The sequence below is a fragment of the Geospiza fortis genome, unplaced genomic scaffold (assembly GCF_000277835.1).
Source record: "Geospiza fortis unplaced genomic scaffold, GeoFor_1.0 scaffold112, whole genome shotgun sequence".
Taxonomy (NCBI): domain Eukaryota; kingdom Metazoa; phylum Chordata; class Aves; order Passeriformes; family Thraupidae; genus Geospiza; species Geospiza fortis.
The window spans coordinates 8,926,707-8,947,373 of NW_005054298.1; the positions used below are offsets into that span (position 1 = coordinate 8,926,707).

General features: G+C 40.2%; 1 protein-coding gene across 1 annotated transcript in view; it reads left to right on the plus strand.

Moving 5' to 3' along the window:
• The window catches only part of ADCY5 (adenylate cyclase 5), a 213,845-nt gene that overhangs the window by 117,780 nt on the left and 75,398 nt on the right, over positions 1-20,667 (plus strand). Inside the window, exons 3-4 of the mRNA XM_014306405.2 lie at positions 12,525-12,674; positions 17,698-17,819. Of these exons, the coding sequence (XP_014161880.1) occupies positions 12,525-12,674; positions 17,698-17,819 (272 nt within the window). The remainder of the gene's footprint in view (positions 1-12,524; positions 12,675-17,697; positions 17,820-20,667) is intronic.

Genomic DNA, 20,667 nt, shown 5'->3' on the forward strand with positions numbered 1-20,667 from the left:
TCATGCTTGGAAATGTGACACATTGCCCACTGAGTCTTGCTTGAAACAAATAAAAACTTGCCTGTGAGCTGATGAACATTATTCAGCATTTAGGTATTTGCTGCTGAAGCCTCAGTTCACTTCTCTGGTTCAAGGCAGTCCCAGGACAGAGTATTTAATACTTACATTCCCTGTGCAAGGGATGGCAACAGAGTCCATTTGCTCCTTTGCAGACCTGCTGGTTGAAGAGACTGTATGTGTAGTTTTTCATTCAGCAGAAGTTGCTTTTGAGGCAGAAAAAACAGTGTGAAAAAATTAGTGGTCTGACTTCAGGTTCCATAAGAAGGAAATATGTAATCATTCCAAAAAGCTGTTTGTGCTTCTTTGCCCATAACTTATCACTCTTGGTCCTCTGTCCTGATCTCCATTTCTTTCTTCTGTCCCATTTGGTGTGGGTTTCTGAGGCTTCACTACACTCTCCCTTCTCTCTGCCTTGTGTGTGTGTGTGTTTTTCAGAACTGCAAAGACTTTGTGAATTTTTCAGTTAAACATGAATGCAAGAAGAAAGCTGGTGGATGATAACCACATGAGAAGTTGTCCAGCAGGTTATGGTAATAACAAAAGCATCAGACAAACCTAGCAGTGGTCACTACTGCTTGTGATGCCTGATGTTTGCCAACAGCTTAGTGCCTGATTGCTGGACTAGCTGTGTTTATCAGTTGATTTCTGCTATAAATTTCCAAAATTGTTTCTTAAAAGGGAATAGCTTGGACTTTTTTTTTTTGTTCATAGGCAGACAATGTTCATCTGAGTCAGTTTATTTTGTGCTTGCTGTTCTCAAAGAACTGTTGGCTTCTTTTAAAGACTGTCTTGTAGACCACAGTGGATGAATCAAGTTGATGAAAAAAATGGCCCATTTAAGTCTTTTGGTTTAGTCTGTTATGTTTCTGTATTCTCCCACTTTCCATTCCATATCTGGATTTGTGATTTTTGCCATCCTTTCACTTTTTCTTCTGTTTACTGTTATTTTACCAGCTCTGCAGCAGGATGTGCCAGTTATCACTGCTGTCAAGGACCACCTACTTCACATTTGAAGGAATAGCTCACCAGAAAGCACAAAGAAGTGTGTGATGAAATAACATCATAGAAATATAGTTAATAATTTTCTGTAGTTGTATCTGTCTTAAGCTGATACAGTTAAACTGATAAGAGTAGACAACTGCTTCCAATATCTTTATCCTATCAAAATGGTTTAGGAGCTCCCTATTGGATTTAAACTGACAAATGCTATCACATTACAGTAGCATGGCAAAGAACCAGTTTAGGATTTCAAGCCACAGTCATGGATCTGATCACATACTAAAATGTTTCACACCACTTCTTTATTATTATCTCCTGCTAAATTCTTCACTTGTGTGGCTTTCATTTCCATAAAGGCAGCAACTGTACCTGTTTTTCAGTAGACAGCAAAACCTCTCAGCTGTTTTTCCTCTTTAGGCAATTGTTTATCCAGTTATCTTCCACGTTGGAAGTACTTGCCTTAAACTCGTTTTGTTTAGTAAATCTGCACATGATACAAGGGCTGATTTGTGAAAGGCTTACTAGGCAAGGCCAAGTGCACAGGAGCTGTATTCCTGGGAATTAAAAATCTGATGCCATGACTTAATATTTAAGGAGTGGTGCAAGAGATGCTGATGTCAGGGAAAGAAGATTGCATGTTAATTTGTTTATTGTCAATGTTGTCCACTCCAGGAAAAATGTCTCTTTGGAATATATTAAGAAAAGTATTATATATAATATGGGAAAAGCAACTACTGCTTCTCAGAGGACTTCAAACTTCAACAGAATTGTGGTATCAGTTTTTTTGGTTATGACAAATTTTAAGAGGCAGCTGGGAAATGAGCTCTGTAGTCCAGGAGGTCTCTTAGGTCCTGTCTTGTTGTCATATTACAAAAAAATCTGAAAATAAGTACTCCCTTTTTTTTTCTGTCTATCTTCCTCATATTAGGTTGCTTTAAATAATTGTAATTTATTGTTTTTCAAAGTTCAATTCTGTGGTGTACAGTATCCTCTTGGGGAGGTTAGTATGATATTCGGTCTATTTTAGGTTCACCTCAGAAAACCTATTCCGCTGCATAATCTCTGGTAATGATCTTGGGGAGAATAAAAGTACATGCTCAATTACAGGCTCAAAATTTTCCACTAGCAGCAGAAATTTGGATTTAGTTTCTTTATAGCCTACCCAATTCCTGGCCAACCCAACTTATTGCAATTGTCAGAATTCAAAGGCTCTTCCAAAATGTACAGCTCCAGGAAAGTGAGGTTAATCTGTTTGCTTCTGTTAAACAGTGGAATTTTTACAGTATTGTAATTCCAGGATTTTCAGTATATTCATCTTACACATTTGACAGTAAGAAAAAGCAGGCTTAAGATCCTACCAAAATATTCTTTGCCTGTAGCATTTCTTGATTCAAGAATCCTGTTTACTGCTATTTCATAATACTTACAGAAATTAATGGTGCAGTCTTGGGGTATGGGGCTTGGATAATGAAAATTTAGTTTGAAATGTTTTGCTTCCGATTCTGCAAAGCAATGTAAATTGTGACTTGCAGAGTATGCTGTGAAAAACTCAGGTAGTAGTGAGTAACCAAATGGTTGATGCTATTGGAAGAGAATGAGGTCCATCTTGGCTAATTTACAAGTGGTCATTTGGTTTGATCCTGGAATCGTGAGGCATTTGTGTGTGTGTCTGGGGAAGGACAGAACTGGGGAGCTGAGAAGAAAGTGCAGGGTGGAAAAAAATAGGATTTACTGTGTAAATGTGTGGCAGAATGAAAGACTCATGGAGAGTGCAGTAGTGCAGCTCCAAAGGCATAGAGAAAGGGTTGTGGACAGTGAAATGGAGGCAGGCTAAATTATGTTGTAATTTGTATTATAAAAAAAGCCAGCCATAACCAATGTCATTGGGTTGTCTTACACTTGCCTTCATAAACAGTTCTGAAGCGTCTTTCAGAGCTTCTCTATGAAATCTTTATTATATTAGTGTAGACCTTTGAAATTCATCATGACAAAGCTGAAGGCCAAGGAATGTGCCTTCAAGCTGATCACTGGGCTGGGTTAAAATTTGGTCAGGAATTTGCTTACTGAGTTTTTGTGTTGCTGAATCCAAATCTGTTTAGAGATCAGTATGCTCAGCTGCTGGAGCAGCCAGATGTGATAACAAATCTCAGACTTGTGTGCAGCCCCTGTGATGCAGAAGTGAGCCCAGTTTACTGTAACAGCTGGCAAACCCCACAGCAGCCTTGGGAGGAGAGGATGTGATCCAGCCAGGTCCCTCACAGATTGACTTGGATGTTAGTGGTGGCTGTGCACAATCTTTGCAATCTGCTATGAATGCTGCTCCTTCACCTCATCTAGTGCAAGCCACTGCTTCAGTTCAAGAGTTCAAATTTTGCTGGTGGTGCTTGGTAAGTTTTGTTTATTAAAAATATATGTTGGGATAGGGATGTTAATAGGAAGGAACAGAGATTGTGGGCAAGCTGCTCTGGCTTGATTTGCAATCCAGCAACAGAAGAAGAAAGGAGGTATTTTTTAAATCAAAACCAAAATACCCATCTGTATTCCATTCTTTCTCCAATTTTACATTTCTTCCCACACAAACAAACAAAATACATCTAAGTCACCACCTCCCAAAAACACACATTCTAAATGCTTGGGAAATAGTAATTTTTATATCTTACAGACCATATTTAGGGCACTCATTTCTGCCTGCTGAGCAAGTGGAGAATGTTCCTTTTTCCCAGATAAATAAGACTTTCATGTAACTAGACAAATATTTTTGTTTTCCCAGTGACCTGGAGGTGACTCCTGTGCTTAAATGATGATGGAAGATAAGGGATGTGATGCATTGCCTGCATCTGAGTCCAGGGCTCCCTGAAATATTCCCAGGAACACCAAAGACTAGGATTCACTGTGACAGGGGGAAGCAGAGGGGTGTTTGTCTTCATGATTTTGCCTATTTAGTACACACATTTTCTCCCAAAGCCATTGAATGCAACCACAAGTCTCAGGCATGTGCTTCTCTGTGGAGCATTTGCTGGCACTGTGCAGGGTGTTGGGAAAGGCAGAGCTCCCCTGGACAGGAGGATGGGGAGGGGACATAGTGGCAGCCACGGGGGTGACTGTGAAGGACTGGGATCCTGGACTTCACAAGTCTCTTCTGCTGAGATGATGTACTTGGCATGGCTGCCAGGCACAACCCGTTCCAAAGGGGAAAAAAATGCAGAAAAGCAAAGTAAACATAATCTTGCTTCCACCATGACTTAGAGCAGTTTATGTATTTGCTTGTTGAGTTAGTTGGTATGTATTAATGGACTTTCATGTGTGTTTCAGTGTAGCAGACTAATTTTAAGAGAGCCTGATAGAAAACCTAGGCATTTGTCTTCTGTCCCTCACATCCCTTCCATCAGATAGAGAAGGAAATGGGATATAAATGATGAATAAAGCACATTTTTTGACTTTTCTCCTCATTGACTAGAGCTCCCTTTAGCTTCAGAGACATTGTGCAGAATCTGGATAATCAGACATCTTAATCCAGCTTCTATTTAGTTACAATATTTTTCTATTAACACCTATTGTATCTTCTTATCTTACCAACTCATGTCTTGGGAGCACAGGGACAGGTGGGACAGGCATGAAAATAACTCAAATGTGATTACAATCATTTGCAGAACAATTGATTTTGCTGGAATATCAGAGCTTTGCTTAATTTTCTTAACTAAAGTCATTGTCTAAATTGCCTAAACTATCATGCATCTGGGAAAATTTTGTACAGTTGTCAAAATTATCTTGACATGTTTTTTATGGGAAGATGTTTATCCAATGACAGCTGTGAGTCATGCACAGAAAGTCTAGAAGCTTTCATCCACTTTCACATCCTCAAAGAGAAGTACCTAATGTTTCAAGGCCTGTTTCAAGGGCTTTTATTTTAGTAAGAATTTATTTGGTTGCTGAAGTCTTTGTCACCTCTGCGGATCAGAAATAAACACACTTCCAGGGAGATGAATTCACTCGTGGTACAAATGCTTTTTTACTAGGGTCAGATTAAGTGAGCTGGAGGGTTAAAATGTTAAAAACACTGCTCAGTACTGCTCATGAGATGTGTTTCAATCCAGGTCCTCCATTTCCTATCATGTTGTTCCTTCTGGAGGCTGCCACAGCAGATTTGAAACAGGCCAAACTTGCCGCTTGTGCTCGGCAGGAGCATCTGGCTGGTGTTCCATCTCTTAAGATAAGAAGCCACTGGATTTCAAGGAGACAGCCTGGTTGCAAAGACTTAGGTGGTAATTTAAATTTAAAAGCAGGGGCTGAATTGTCAGCAGGAGAAAGGAAAGGGGCAATGTCCCTGTTTTAGTGGAGGAAGCCTCCCCCTAAGTTGTTTCAGAGTCTCACTCTGGCATCCATGGGCCACGGTGTTTCCCTGGAATGCCCAGGCAGGTCTTGCCTGGCTCATCTGAATCACCATCGAGGATCCTTGCATGAAAACCTGTGATGATTGGTACCTTTTAAATTATGTTAAGTGTGGAGGTAAAGAAAAACTTGTTTGCCACAGAGATTTGTGGAGGATGGAAGGGAATCCCAGGAATCTCCTTCCCTACTGTTTTATTGCTGGAGAAGGGCAGCATTCCCTCCCCATAGGCTGTGCCACCATGCAAAGGACACTTTTCTGGGATCGTGATAGAGTTCCAGGAAAACTTAGACACACAAATATTTCTTTTAGCTGATGTTACACCAAGATTTGGTTAGGACAATATATTTTCCACTTCTTAATCTTATCAGTCAGTAATGAAAGAAAATGAAATTCCAGCAGAAAAATTAATAAAACCCTGTTGGGGAAGTAGAATTTATCCATTTTATGTAAGGATATTTTTCCCTTTTAGAAGCTTTATTAAAAAAATCTGTATTGGTAATATTTTGTTCTTTAATAAAAGCAGGATTTAAAGGTTTTAATGATAAAAAACCCCCAAATCATAAATACTGTATTCTGCATGACAGTACAAATATTTTTGGGTAAGAATACACAGAAGGTTTGCATTTACAACAGTCATTAAATGAATTAAAATTATATAGAATAAGGTGGGAAGCATTACGATTAAAAATGCAGCATCAAAGACTTTATATCCTCTGAAACAATTAAGAGAATTGAAAAATATAAATACCTTTATTTTTTCCTCTGGATTAGGGTTATAGTGTATTATGTCTTCACATGCAACTATGTATTTAAAAGGTAAATTAGATAATAATTCTTTTCATTGTAAAGAAAGAATGAACTTATGTGGAGCAAAATACTTGTATGGCTTTCTTCTGGGAGAACAGCATCACGTTTGAGGGATCAGTGTACATTGGGGCTGGAAAGGTGACATGGTCACTGAAATGCACAGAATGGATGGCATCAGATGAATGTTTTATTGACTGCAGTCCTTGAACAGAGATATTCACAAGTGGCATAAGGGCTCTTTTAGTGTTTTCAGCCAAAATACCACAGGTCACTCTCAGTAAGTAACTTTATGCCAAATATAGAATCTAGTTGAAAGAGTGAAGTGGGCAGCTTTTGTTCCTTGTAGGCTCACCAAACAGAAGAAACATCAGAAAAGTTTCATAAGTGTTTCTGTGGAGACATTTTTTGTTCTCACCATCAGCTGAAGAGATTTAGTGCATATGTAGAACATCGCTCTCTAATACTCTCTAAAGAATTCTGCTGCTTTGCAATAGTTCAGCTGTGACTTAGGGAGGTATTTAAACTTGTGACACTGGCTTCAGCAGCACTGCTGTTGTGTCACAGAAGCCTTTGGAAGGTGATGGCTGTAACTGCTTTTCTGTTCTGCTCAAGATCCAAGCAGTGGCTGCTGTACAGCAGCAGCAGAACAGAGGGAAGGCAGCACACAGCACCTTCAGAAAATTTGTTCTGAGGCTCTGGTGGATTGATGTAATCTTTGGATGTTGCAGTTTTCCCTCAATACTCAGTAGAAATACTTGCCACATTTGAAATTGAAACCTCCTGATTTCTTCACTAGTACTTACACTGTTCTTTACTAGCCGAACACTGGGAGAAGACCATGTGACTTTAACTGTTTAATTATCTTTCTAGCATAATCTACAAATTTTCACTCTCTTAGTACTCTGCTGGCTGTAGCTCTGGGAAATGAAAGATGTTGTTGTATATACAACACAAATACATGAGTAATTTGATCTTGGAGCCAGCTGATGTTGTCTTTCATTTTAATTTTCATTATGCCTTTGGCTCTGTAGCTGCTCCAATTTTTTTATTAGACAGTAGTGTATAAAGAGGCAATAGAGGGTTAATTGCAGTTCAGGGAAAGTGTTTAAAAAACAGCACCAGCTATATCTTATAGCAATAACACTTTCTCATAATGTTGGTGCTTTTTGTCTTTAGAATTCATCCATACTTCCAATTCATGATTGCACATATTGGTGCAGCAGAATTGTCTTGGATAGTTAGAGCTTTTGTAATCGTGGTAGTTTTGTTCTTACATTGTTTACAGTAAGTATTCAAAATTTCATAATAATTTGTAAAGGTTAAAAAAGTAAATCTAAAAAGTAAAGATAATCTCAGTGTCTGCCCCTGCAATTAATAATTGGACCACTTTGCCAATTCAATATACAACCACTTTGAAATGTAGCTTAGAAAGTCAAGTGTTAGCTGCTTTTAATCTGGCAGTTGCACAGATGATCACTTTAACAAAAAATTTGCTACTGGCTGAGTATCATGAGAGTTGGAAAGCTGAGACAGAGCAGTGCCACACGGGGAAGAGGGGGTACATAGTTTGGTGTTTGTTGCAGGTTGTTTCCTATGACTTTTAAATCTCCATATATGTGCTTTATTTCTCCTTGTGACAGTTTTATTGCTTCACAGTAAAAGCTTCAAAAGTAATTGTTTTCAAAACAGGACCTTATGAAAATATTGAAACAATATTTTGATTTAAATGAAAAATAAATAGAAAAACAGAATAATGGTTAGTGGTGTTGGAAACTAAAGGGAATAGCCTAATGCTGTGATCTTAGAACAGAAGTAACCCTGACCCTCTGCAACAGAAGTGCACCAAAGCAGAGTAACTTGGCAAAAAAAACATAAGCTGTGACTTTTATTATAAGCAAAGATATTGCAAGGAATATGGCCCACCTTCTCATGTCAGTAGCCAGCCTTGTTTGCTCTGGCAGAGGTAGGGAACTAACTAAATTTATCTTGATGCTATTTCTCTTAAGCATGTTGTTGTCTCTTAATTACATATTGAATAGCATCTGGTGTTTGAAGAATTATCGAATAGAAACACAGCAGGGGGAAGTGTGGCAATATTGCTGCAAGCTGATACTTTTTCTGCGGTGGTGGTCTGGAGGCTCTCTCCTGGCCACTGAGACATCCTGCTTCTTCCTCAGCTTGGCCTGAGCTGCCCAAAACACCAATTTTGTAACACTGATGTCAGGCCAAATTTAGCTCTTCATTTTGATTTTGTAATACCAGCTTTTCATAACTCCTAGAACATGTGGAACTAAACTGTTTCCATCTCTTTTCTTTTTTCCCTTTCAGTCACCAGGGGAAAAAATTATTGAAAACAGTTTCCTGTAGGAGCTTCAACAAAGGCATTGCAGTGCTCTGTTGGTGCGATGAAATCAAAGCCACTGGAAACTGTTTTGTTGTCTGAGATTGAGGGATCTATTATTTCAGTGGCACTCAGGAGCCACTGTGGTTTTTGAAAACCCTTCATAGTACGCAGCTCTTCCATAGGTGCTGAATCACCTTTGAAGAGCTCTGCCTTGGTAGCACCAGGAGAGCAGCATTTCTCTGCCTCACCCAGGTCATGGAGGAGTGAACGTGTTAGTTTATGAAATACTCACATGTGCCAATACTGCAGGCAGGTTTATTAGCTGACCTAGGAGTTACATGTAATTAAATGGTCTTTATAAACTATTGTATTCCAAAAGCAGAAAGGTAGGAATCTTCTTACTTTGCATCTCTAGTTAGGCAGGGGAAGGAAGTCAACTACAAAACAGACAATTTTATCTTTCCATTGCCTTGAACAGCTCTTCAAGCACAGATTGTCTGAAATAGCTGCCATAATATGTTTTTACTTTTCAGGCCATGGAGCTTAGGGAATCAGATTTTTAGTATCTACATCATCTCTTTCCTCCTGGGACCGAAGCTGGTTACCATAGCAAAATGGCAAGGAAGCTGATAAGCAAGTAGTACCATTTGGCAAACAGGATATAAATTTATTTTGTTAAGACAGAGGACCATGAAAAAAAAACGTTCGTTCCTAGGATTTTTTTTCCTTTATTGTGTTTTAAAATGGCTGTGTAGAAAATTATTGTGAACAGATATTGAACAAAATTCTCTTGCTCACTAACAAGTGTGGCTGCAAATAAAAGGAGCTTCAGTTTTGAATCTCTGCAGATCTTTAATATTTTCACAGAAAAGTTAGATAGTAACACAGGTAATACAGAGTCATTTCACTCCTTATGTTTCAGGGTGTTGCAAAGATGCCATACTGTGATTTAAATGAGCTCCTACTAAACAGAATAAATACAGATACCTGTCCCCCCACTACTTAAAAATTACATCACAATATAGTTTTTGTTCCAACTTGATGAAGCATGGTCATCTGAGTCTGTCTTGTAAATCAGTCTGTGAAGTCCCTTGGGTTTGTGTATAGTGACAGTAGTGAGTGCTGAAAAGTTAAACTGCTTGGTGTTCCAAAAATGTTATCAATAATGTCGATTCTGATGGTGTTTTTTGTACTCACTATCTCAGTTTCCAATATGAACTACACACCCTGAACAGCACAGCCGGGCTGTTCAAGGCATCATCACAGCAGCTGTATCTTTGTGCATGGACTCCCCTGGGGGGACTTTTTGTTTGTGTTCTGGACACAATTTGTCCAGAAAGACCTTAAAAGAGCTTGTTTTAGGACTGAGGTGTTCCTCTTTCTGCTGGCTCAATTCTTGATATGTTGCCTGGCATCTAAACCACCCTTTGTCTCCTGTTCTTGCTGCAAGACTTGAGTCACTGTTTTGGGGAGGTTTTTTGGGGTTTGTGCTAGTGACTGTAAGGGAAATGAAATCTTAGAATCTTGGGATTAAAGCAGAAAACTGCTTATTTCCTTAAAACCCTCTTTGTTCTCAGTTTTATCCATTCAAAATATATCATACATGTTTATATCATTTTATATTCTCTGGCAAATTTCCTAATCACTGCACAATTCCAATAGTGAGGATTTGGGAGTCTTTCTGTAATTTGGACATGGAAAAGATGCTGTTTAGTTTTAACCCCTTTGAGCCCATATTAACCAGGTTGAACTTGTAGAAGTTCTGTTCATTGGTTGAGGGTCTCAATCAGTGCGCCCATGGAGTGGGAACCAGAGTAAATTCTAGGCAACCCCTGTTTTGACAACCTTTTTATGTTTGCTTTTTTTTCAATAGCATAAGCACTGGCTGAAGGTTTTTTTTATGCTAGGGGGGATTTTTCATCTTTAGAAATCATCATTATCACCAAAAAATAGCATCAAATTCCCATTGGATGCAGCACTGGCTCAGGTTAACTGGGCGGGTTTGGGTGGGGTTGACTGGTGTCTGATCAACTTGGGGGAAGAGAGGTGGAGAACCCTGGATCTGGCAGGATCCAGGCAGGCTTAGAAAGAGCTGAATGAGAATACAATTGTGAATGGGTATGTGTGGGTTTAGTATTGGATTAGATAGTATTAGATTATTTCATGTGTGACCTGCATCTTCATCACACCTCTGTGCCATCTGTGGGCTCTGCATGCAGGGACCCATCTGTAGGGGGTGAGAATAGTTTCATCCTAGAAAACCTGTTGTCTGCCAATAGATCTGGATTGGTGACAGTCCCCTGGGGGTGTCCATGACCTGCAGGTCCCTGTACTGTAGAGTGGCACACAAATGTGGGAACTCGCTGCGGGGGCATGGCCCAAAATGCAGCGCTTGGATGCAGGAGCTTGGGAAATTGGAGTGTTGCCATCTACTGGCAGCCATCCACAGAGAGGAGTCCCTCCTCTGGCTGTAGTTGATGTTGTTGCTTATTTTGAGCTGAAAGATGAGGTTTTTCTGCCTAAATCCTGTTTTGAGTTGGAGTTGTCAATAAAAGAATTGTTGCTGTCCTTAGCACATGACTAGAGTAATACCAGTCAGATTTTTATGGAGAGGTTGTTACTCTTGGGATGTGGGTCCATGTTCGAGGTGGGGGCAGCTCCTCTCCTTCACAGCGTCCAAGTTGATCTGGGGAGTTCTGAGCAGCCCCTGTGAGCCTAGGGCTTGAGGGGTTTCCTGCAGCTCTCCTGCCATTCAGAGTGTCTCCATATTTTCAGGGAATGGGCTGGGCTGGAAACTGCTTTTTTTATTCTGCAAGTAAAAAATTAATAAAGGCAAAGGATATATTTGGGCTCATTAGGGAATAGAGAAAAGATCTGTATTATTAAGAATCTTGGAGGTCTGACTGTCTTTTCCCCTGGAAGAGATGAGAGGTGTTTCAAATAAGTCTGTCCTCAAAGGGTGATCCAGTACAGCTTGTGCAAGTCTCAAAAAGTCCTACTGGGACTGACCTCTGTTAAGGGAAATGTTTACATTAAGCCATCAGAACAGGCTTTGAGCATTTTGCATGAAAGAAATACCAGCAATGGGCATGAATATTTTTTTCCTTTTTATTAAAAAATAGTTGGGAAATAAAAGGTTGCAACACAAATTTTCAGCAAAAGTTATGTGACTGCTTCCTTACAAAACATAACACACATGGGAGTAGAAGAGTGACATAGCTCTTCCTTCATGCTTGTCCAGCTGAAATATGCTTCCGACTTAGCAACTCATTTCTGTACTCATCCATAGAAATGTAAAAAACATATGTTTTTATCTAGAAATATAAAATTTTGAGTTGGAACTAGATTATAAATACTTCTTTGAAGCCTTGTTAATATCAACACTTTACATTCAGTATTTTAAGCACTATTTCAAAACAATGGCTGATGTACCTTTGAAATGTTTTTGGGCCAAATATGTATGTGCACAAACATGAAAATATTAGTGTTCCTCTGCCAGATCTCTCTGCATGAGTTATAGGTGACCTCCAGTGATGGAGCAATGATGCACTTTTAGATTGATTTGTGTCTCAGTAGTTCCCAGATAATAGATAACTAAAGGCAAGATTGAAGAATTACCAGTTGAATTGTACCTTTTATTTGTGAAGTAGTACACAGTGGAAAGAACTTATATTTGAGGTCATATATGGAAGTTTTATGTTTTAAAGACTAGAGAGCTAAAATTCATTAAAATTAAGAGCCTGAGGTTTAAATATGTGTTGGTTTAAGGAGTCATGGAAGGGGCTGGATTCTGGCTGCTGCTTTGTTACCAATGGCAGTTTTCCAAAGTGTAACCAAGTATTTTTTTCTCTTTTTATTTTCTTTTTTTTTTTTTTTTTTTTTTTTTTTGTTGTTGTTGTTGTTGTTGTTTTCTTTTTTTTGCAGCTGGTCTCCAATGTTCTCATCTTCTCCTGTACAAACATTGTAGGCGTGTGTACCCACTACCCAGCAGAGGTGTCCCAAAGACAGGCTTTCCAGGAGACCAGGGAATGCATACAAGCCAGGCTGCATTCTCAAAGGGAAAACCAGCAGCAGGTAAGAGCAACAGTTGGAAATAAAGCATGAAAACACTGAAACAGAATTAGCATGCAAATTGTTCCTGTAGGATGGCATTCGCAGTCTTCTTGCTTCATGAGTAATCCAGGCAAGAAGAGGTTGTTGTTAGAGGACAGGATTTTTAAAGGTTTGAAAGAAAGCTCAGGGGTGTAGTTCTTGTCCAATACTTTTCCAGAGACAAGCAATATACCCAGTGGCATGTGCTCTGTGGATTAAAATTACACAGTACACAAAGAGTCTGCATAGTTTTTTTTCACCCATCATTGCTGCCAAGTGTTAAATGCAGATGCAACACACAGGCTTTGGACTGACCCTCTTGGTAAGGTCAAAGCCTGGCATGATTGTCAGCCAAGCCACTGCCAAAAGAGAGCTGTAAGGCAGGCAAGAATTGGTCCATACAACATAACATTCCTTGATGCCTCCAAAGAAGGTCCTCTTCCCTCCTTTCCCAAAGGTTCCTACCTGCTTACACACCTCTCTGTATCCTATTGTCTTCAAATGAATTGTATTTGTTCAAAAATTAAGATTCATCATCAGCTTCATTGTTTTTTTGCTATAAAAAGCCCTCTTGCTGCCAACATACAGCTTAGTTGTCAGGGTGCTGAATGTATCTGCTCCCCTAATTCATTTGTGGGTTCTCTTGCGATGAATCTCTTGTGTCTCAGATTAGACACAGAAGGTCTTTTGGGGCAGCTTAACTATTCCCTTGCTAACTAACACACATCTCTGCCCTGCACTACATCTCATAGTGGTCTGTTCAGTCCAATTTGAAATGAATCCCATGAAATGGGACTTCCATTTATCCCTTGGGAGATATCTCTGAGCTTGGTTGTGGGTTTGGGGAGAGGTCCGGGGAATTAATCAGCTGGGGAGTCTTTGCATCTCTGTGGCAACTCAGTTTCATTTTCCTTCATGTCTCAGCCCATCTGCATCTATGGATTTGTGTTTTGGCAGTGTTTCATGAGGTACCTCTGGCTGACATAGCTGCTGTTCAATCCTTACTGTGAAATAACATGTATACGTGCTTATTTGGTACTTTCTGTATGAAAACAAGATTCACACTCAAGACTCCCTTTTCCTTTGCAACAAATATTGTATCAGAAAGATGAAATCAGCAGCCTGTTCCTTCCACACCTTGAAGTGGAGGAAAGGATTGAGCCAAGAGAATATGCCATTTTACTCATTGATTTCAGCCCTGTGCTCCCTGCTGAGAGGCTGCCTCAGCAGCGTGGCTCAGATGCCTGTGCTCTGCTGGATCTGGGCACTTCTGTCTCAGAAGCAGCTTCCTGGAACAGCCCTGACAAATGCCCTGTCTTGATGCTTTTTTCCTCTCCCCCTCTCCAGGAAGTACTATACCCTACATAAGAAAGCCAGGACATCAGAAAACCGTGGGTCAAAGCCAGTCCCTGCCAAGTGCTCTTCAGTGCCTGCAGCAGTGACTGCGGGTCCTGGCAGCTGGAGACTCCTAATGAGATTATTTGCTGCCACAGCCTGGGCTGACATTGATCTCCAGGTTCAGTTCAGATGACTCCATGCATAATGCATTGAGATAAGCACGAGGTGACAGCAGACACAAATAAGGACAGCTCAGCCCAATGTCCAAACAGGGGTGGAGGAAAACACAACTGCACAGCCCAACACTGTTATTTATAGGTGCTTGTCTTTTTCTGGAGATTGATGGTGCTCCTGTGTGCTGTTCTCTTTTAAAGGCAGGCAGATTTTCTCAGGCAAATGACCTTGTATTTTCCTTTATTAAGCATCTACCAGCACCCAAAATTAGCCTGAAAGTAAATAGAAATTCCAGAATATCCAATGCAGAAAAAAAATTACTTGTGATTTCATTACTTGAGATAAGCTAGGGCAGAGCCATAACAGGAATTGCTGTTGTTTGCCCAAAACAAAATATTCTTGGATGAAAAATCATGTGTTCTCCACATTGTCTAGGGAGCAAATAGCATTTGGGTAAGAGATGGGTTGTTGAGACTGCACTGTCTTAATTCTAGCATTGCATGTCTTCTGTCTCTGTAAAGTTGTTCTCCCCTTGTTTTCATCTCAGCATCACTTTTGGTAAAAAGTAACTGTTACTAAATCTGAGGAGAAATGGATAATCTTAACATACTAAATATTCACAGTGAAGATTTGAGGTCATCTTGGGAGAGGACTTCATAAATAGTTAAAATTTCTTTGCAGAGTCATTGTGGGAATGTGTGTGCCCATGCACAAATATATCCATGTATATGTGTGTAAACAGGGTAGATCTGTGTTGAATTCCTTCATCTATGTGCCTGTTTTAGAGACTAGTTCTCCTTGCGATGCAATTGTTTAATGTATAATTCAGTGGAACTATACTTGCATGTTTTTTTGAAGGGAGAATTATATATGGATTTGCTCTTGCATTTTTATCAGGTCAGAATGCTGTCTTGTTATACTTGTAAAACACCAGTCCTGGTCACCTCACTGGTGCCTAATACAGGATTTTACAGCAAAGGCTGCAGCACTTTCTAGTTCTTGTATCAAAATGAAAATTGTTCTCTAGTGGAGACCCTAATTTCTCTGCTCCATTTGAAATAAAACCTAGGGATTTTGTTGTTTCGAAGGCCTTTTCATGTGCTTTATGCCTTGCAAATGCACTTGTATAGCCATCTCCTGTTATAGCCTTCTCCTCTCCTTCAGAGGTTATTTTCAGTGATTGTGATGACTCCAAGCAAACAGAATAAAGATAATGCTCAGCTCTGTAACACAGCTCAACTTCCTAATTAGTAGCTGCATGAAGGGATGTTGTGCCACATGCATTTGTTTCACCTGATGAGCCTATCTCATCCCCTGATTATTAGTTCAGAGCAGCGGTAGTGCAGGTCCTGGAGATCTCAAGTGTCTCGAAAATATTGGTGATTTAATCTGGCAAGTGCCTGTGGTGTCAGGAACAGTAGGGGTGGGGGCTCTCAAGTAAAAGCTACTCGGAAATGTAGGTGACAATCTCCTGGAATGCTCCAAACAGACACTCAGGCTCCCGTCTCTGTTTTGGAAGCGAGTAATGCTCCGTGCCCATGCGCCCACAGGGAATGTTCCAAACCTGTGGGTGCCCCCGAACCTCCTCTAAAGCTCCAAGTTATTTAGAGGATGTGTAAAATCACACATAAAATAGCAGCTTTCACACATTTGAGGATGCCTATTAGAATATGCAAATGACAACAGTGTATACAGCATTTACTCTGGAAAGCATACCAATGTGTTGTGCTTTTCCACTCAAGGAGTGCACCAATAGCTGACAGAAGCCTAAGGACACGTGCATGATTCATGAGCTGCTTTTTTTTTAAAAAAAAAAGGATATGTAACTGTTAGCACCTGCAGTATGCTAGTGATGGTGACAGTACTTTAAAAAACAAGTGTCTTTTCATGACTGCTGCAGTTTTAAGCAGAGATAGAAATCCCTCCAACACATCTTCTGTGTTATTACTATCTCTTCAAAGACTGAAGGCAGGCTCTCTTTATGGTTAAAAGAAATACTGGGCAGTGTTACAGACTATAAAATGTCTCAGTGCATGCTGAGCACATTTTCAGTGAATTCATCTTCCTCTGGTTCCCGCAGGGTTCCTCTCTCTCCTTAGAGGAAGAAATAAATGGTGAAATTTCAGTTAAAGCTAGGAGATAGAAGCCAAAAATGTGCCTATAACTGCAGCATGGGCAAGTGGTTTGGTGATGTCAGTACTTGAGACAGGATTGCTGACCCCTCTGAGTCAGGCCTGAGTTTGAGCCCTGCTGCTCCCTGTGCTGTTGAGAATTAATGAGCTATTAGATAAGGTTGGGGACCTTCCTTCTGTGTCATCAAGAAGGAAGGCCCTTTTCTTCCTCCTGCTCACTGCAGGGAAGGAAAGATAAAGAAAAGAGTGGCACAAGAAAAAAAATCCCACCTTTGGGATTTTTCAGCTATTCCAGAGCACTGCCTGCAGGTTGGACCAGACCACAGCGGAGCTGATCCCAAAGGAGATGCTCCCCACCTTTGTGAGCCATAGCAAAACCTTTTGAACTTCATGGGGTGTGACTGGGAATAGAATGCAGCTCTGGGCAGAATTCTCAGGTGTGATTGCTGATATACACAAACACATCCCTGGGGCACAAATTACCCACAGATCTAAATTCTATAATTTCTGTGTGAAATTGGCATCAAATTTAGAATAATAACAAGCATTTGCTTTTATGTGAGTTTTTAGGAAAATCACCAGGAAGTCATCATTTTGTCAATTTTTGCATACTCTGTAGGAACAGCTTGCAAAGTAATGCTACAAAAGTCACACAAAATATACGATCAGTAAATGAAAATACCAGTTGAGGGACAAGGAGAGCCACAAACTGTTGATGGTATGTGGTTATTGAAAATATTCATGTAGGTGAGTGGGTGGGTTTACAGATCTTAATGCAATTGGGCACTACCAGCAATTTAAAGTGTAGCAGTAGCACTTCTCATGCTGGTGTTATCGGGGCGTTTCTACGACATTTTAGCTGCTAAGAGCAGGTTTGTGCCTGCTGGGGGAATGTGCTTAGATAATTAGATAAGCAAGGAAGGAATTTTAAACAGTGCCCAAGGGTGTTGGGGTATCATTCCTCTGGTGTTAGGTGAAGGAAGACTTGGTGGTGGTGTGCAGAGACTGTGTGGGAGGTCAGACAATCTCATTTATCAGAGTCCTTCCAAGAACAGTGCACGGACACTCTTTGAGTTGGATGGTTGGCATGAGAATTGGCAACCATGAATTGTAAGCCCAGTGCACCTGGAATGCAAAATAATACTTTTTCTTCTAAAACCATTGAATTCTTATTGTGGGGTTGGGAAGAGAATTGCATATGACTGGTTAGGGGATCAGCTCCTGGGGTTATGGAGCCCATTTTGCTTGGCTGTACTCATCTCTCACCAAACTGATGAGTCATTTCTCCCCAGTAAGGAACAAAGTGTGTTTGTTAACTGGGCAGCAGGTGTTTTAATTGGTTCATCTGTCTGACTCCACAGGAGCGTCTCCTGCTCTCTGTACTTCCTCGACATGTTGCCATGGAGATGAAAGCTGACATTAATGCCAAACAGGAAGACATGATGTTTCATAAGATCTACATCCAGAAGCATGACAATGTCAGGTAAGAACAGCAGCCTGTCTCCCAGCCATGGGGGAGGAGGGACCCTCCCAGTGCTTGGCCCTGAATGCCCAGGGATGAAGATGTCAATGACACATAATCCAAAATCAGTGTAAAGACTCTGAAGTGTCACTAGCTGACTTTTGAAAGTTTGTTTATAAAATGGTAGGAGGATTGCCTCATTCAAACAATGTCTTCCTTTGAGAAGTGACTTGAACTGATCTCTTTCCTTACATTTTCCTTTTTTTCTTTTTACTCTTATTTCTTTGCTGGAGTAAGCGTTGATGGTTTTGAGAAGGTGTTATACTAGGGGTGAGTTATTTCTGGACAATTACAAGCACCCTTCTGATAAGAGATGATGGAATGCAAGCTAAAAATTGGGAGCACTTCTAACAAGGTAAATTGCAGAGCTTGGCTAAGGTCTAGATTTTCTGGAGTGGTCAGTTTGGAATTACAAGCAGGGGGTCCGTTAGTGACAGCCTTGCCACCTGCTCAGTCACCCAGCAATGTGTTGCTCCTTGGTCTACCTGGATGAGGAGAGGAGTTTGACATCCAATCTGTGGCAAGTCATGCTAAATCAAACTCAACCTGTGCTGCTAGGTTAGTCCAGCCCCAGGAGCTTCTGAACATCTCCTGGTTCCCCTGTCCAGTTTCCCAGGGATAAAGTAGTACTTCAGGTGGCTTAATAGCTTTATAGGCTGCACTTGTAAAGTTTAACCTAATCTTAATGCATTTCACCTCTGCTGTTGTACCTGATCTCTTTGGAGATCACTTATGTCTCGGCTAAGCCAGGTCCTGGAACTGTGCAACAGCTCTGTCAGTCTATAAATGCTTCTTTTGAGGCAGAGGGACTGGGGACAGACAGCTTTCCTTTTCCATCTCCCCTTACAACAAGAGTTTTTTCCTGTGAACTCCCTGTGTAACTTTTCTCTCTTGTGCAGCTTCAGTATGTGGTTGAATTATATTTTCTGATACTTTATGCTCAACAAATAAAAGTGGGTTTCTAACATACAGCACCCTTCAATAGCTGACATGAAAAATCCACACGAAATTCTGATGGATTTGAAGATTTTACCTTTAGATGGAGGGTATCTGGGAGGGGCAATGTACAAGCAGAAAATTGGGAGCTTGCTCAGTGTTGAATGTAGAGTCTTATATAAAATTCACTGAAATCAGGGAGAGTCTGTGTGCTGGCTTGGATGGAATTCAGCCCTTCAGGTTTTTTGGTTGTGACTCAGTAAAGAGATAAAGATCCACTAGCAATACAATGAAGACAAATCAGTATCAGAAATCAAAGACAGTAACAGTTCAGTGATGAAAAAGAAAAGATATGGTGATGAAGAGGAGGGGAAGAGGCCATCCACAGTGCCCTCAGCAGACTTTGTGCTACAGTAAATTACATTTTGTGTCTTCACGTTCATTTTTTCCTTAATGACACTGAGCTTGTTCAAGTAGGTGTGTAAATTACTTGTGATAGATGCTGATTATGAATTACTTTTTTTCATTACTCAAAGGTCAACCTGACATTCAAACTAAGTGCAATTCATTAGCATGCCATAAGACTATGGTATTTTAGTCTTCCACATCAATTTCCATAGGTCATTATTTTGCAGGTTTGAAAGTGGTTCAGTGGTCAAGTCTTAGTAAAGCTGATTGTCTCTTTAGGATGATACTGATTTGAAATTTTAATCTATATGACTATATGTACAAAAACTAAATAAACAATAATGAACTAAGTTTGCAAATGAAGAATTTTAAAGGGGGAAGGGGAATCTGATATAACAATTATGACTGGAAAAAAATAGACCAAAGATAATGGCTGGTATGAAGACATGGAGATCTCAAAAGATGCATCAAAAAATGGCACATGGCTAAGAGTATAGAAAGAGAGAAGAGCTATGATTTTCAGCTATGGCTGTGAAGAAACACGAAAGGTGAAACACAAATACATAAATGGCTATGTGCACCAGTCAGTTCCTGATGAGTAGCTAACAGAACACTTGCAAACATTTAATTTTCATATATTGCATATCTACTGAATAATATAAGCATTTATGTAACAGTTTCACTTCTGCAGCTTAAGAGTAATTTTGACTTTATTCCTCATGTGTTTAGGAGTCAGGCCCTTGCAGGTGCCAACCAGCTCCAGTGCAAAGGGACTCTAAGGTCTCAAAAGATCTTAAGAGGAAAATACTTCAATGATATCTTCCTCAAAGTGTGGACTTTGTTGTCTGTGCCTGTGAGGTCCTAAATCACAGCCCAGTGAAATAATGGAAAAGGCTGGAAAAGTGAGATAAGAAATAGGAATAAAATAGTGTATGTGCTGAGAGCAAATAGAAAATAACTCAGGAACATCTCATCTTCATGTACTTTAGGGAAATGAATAACTAAGTGCGAATATTGAAGAAAGGAAACATGATTTGGAACAAATGACTCATTTCACACCAGGAGTTCAGCATGGAGCCTTTGCTCTTGCCTGGGTGCACTGAAACCACCTCTAGTGGGAATGGCTGGGGATGATTTTGAAGCATTTACGTGCACACAGAAACACCCTGGAGGGGGGAGGCAGCATCTCAGGGATGCTGATTAATGAACTGGCTGAATAAAAGCAAGCAGGCTCTTTACTTTGCACAGGGAAATGCTCAAGGGGAGGCTTTTGAGAGGAGAACGCTCCAAGCAATTCTGGTTTGTGTTCGTCACTATTCAAAAATGTCATAAGAGCTAAGTTTTTATGAGCTAAAGGTTATTGTGTCAAGGCAATTGAGAAGTATGTGAAGTCAGTGCAAGGGTGCTGTGCCCAGCCATTGAATCTGGCTTCCTGTTGATGATTTATCAGCAGGAGCATTTCCTC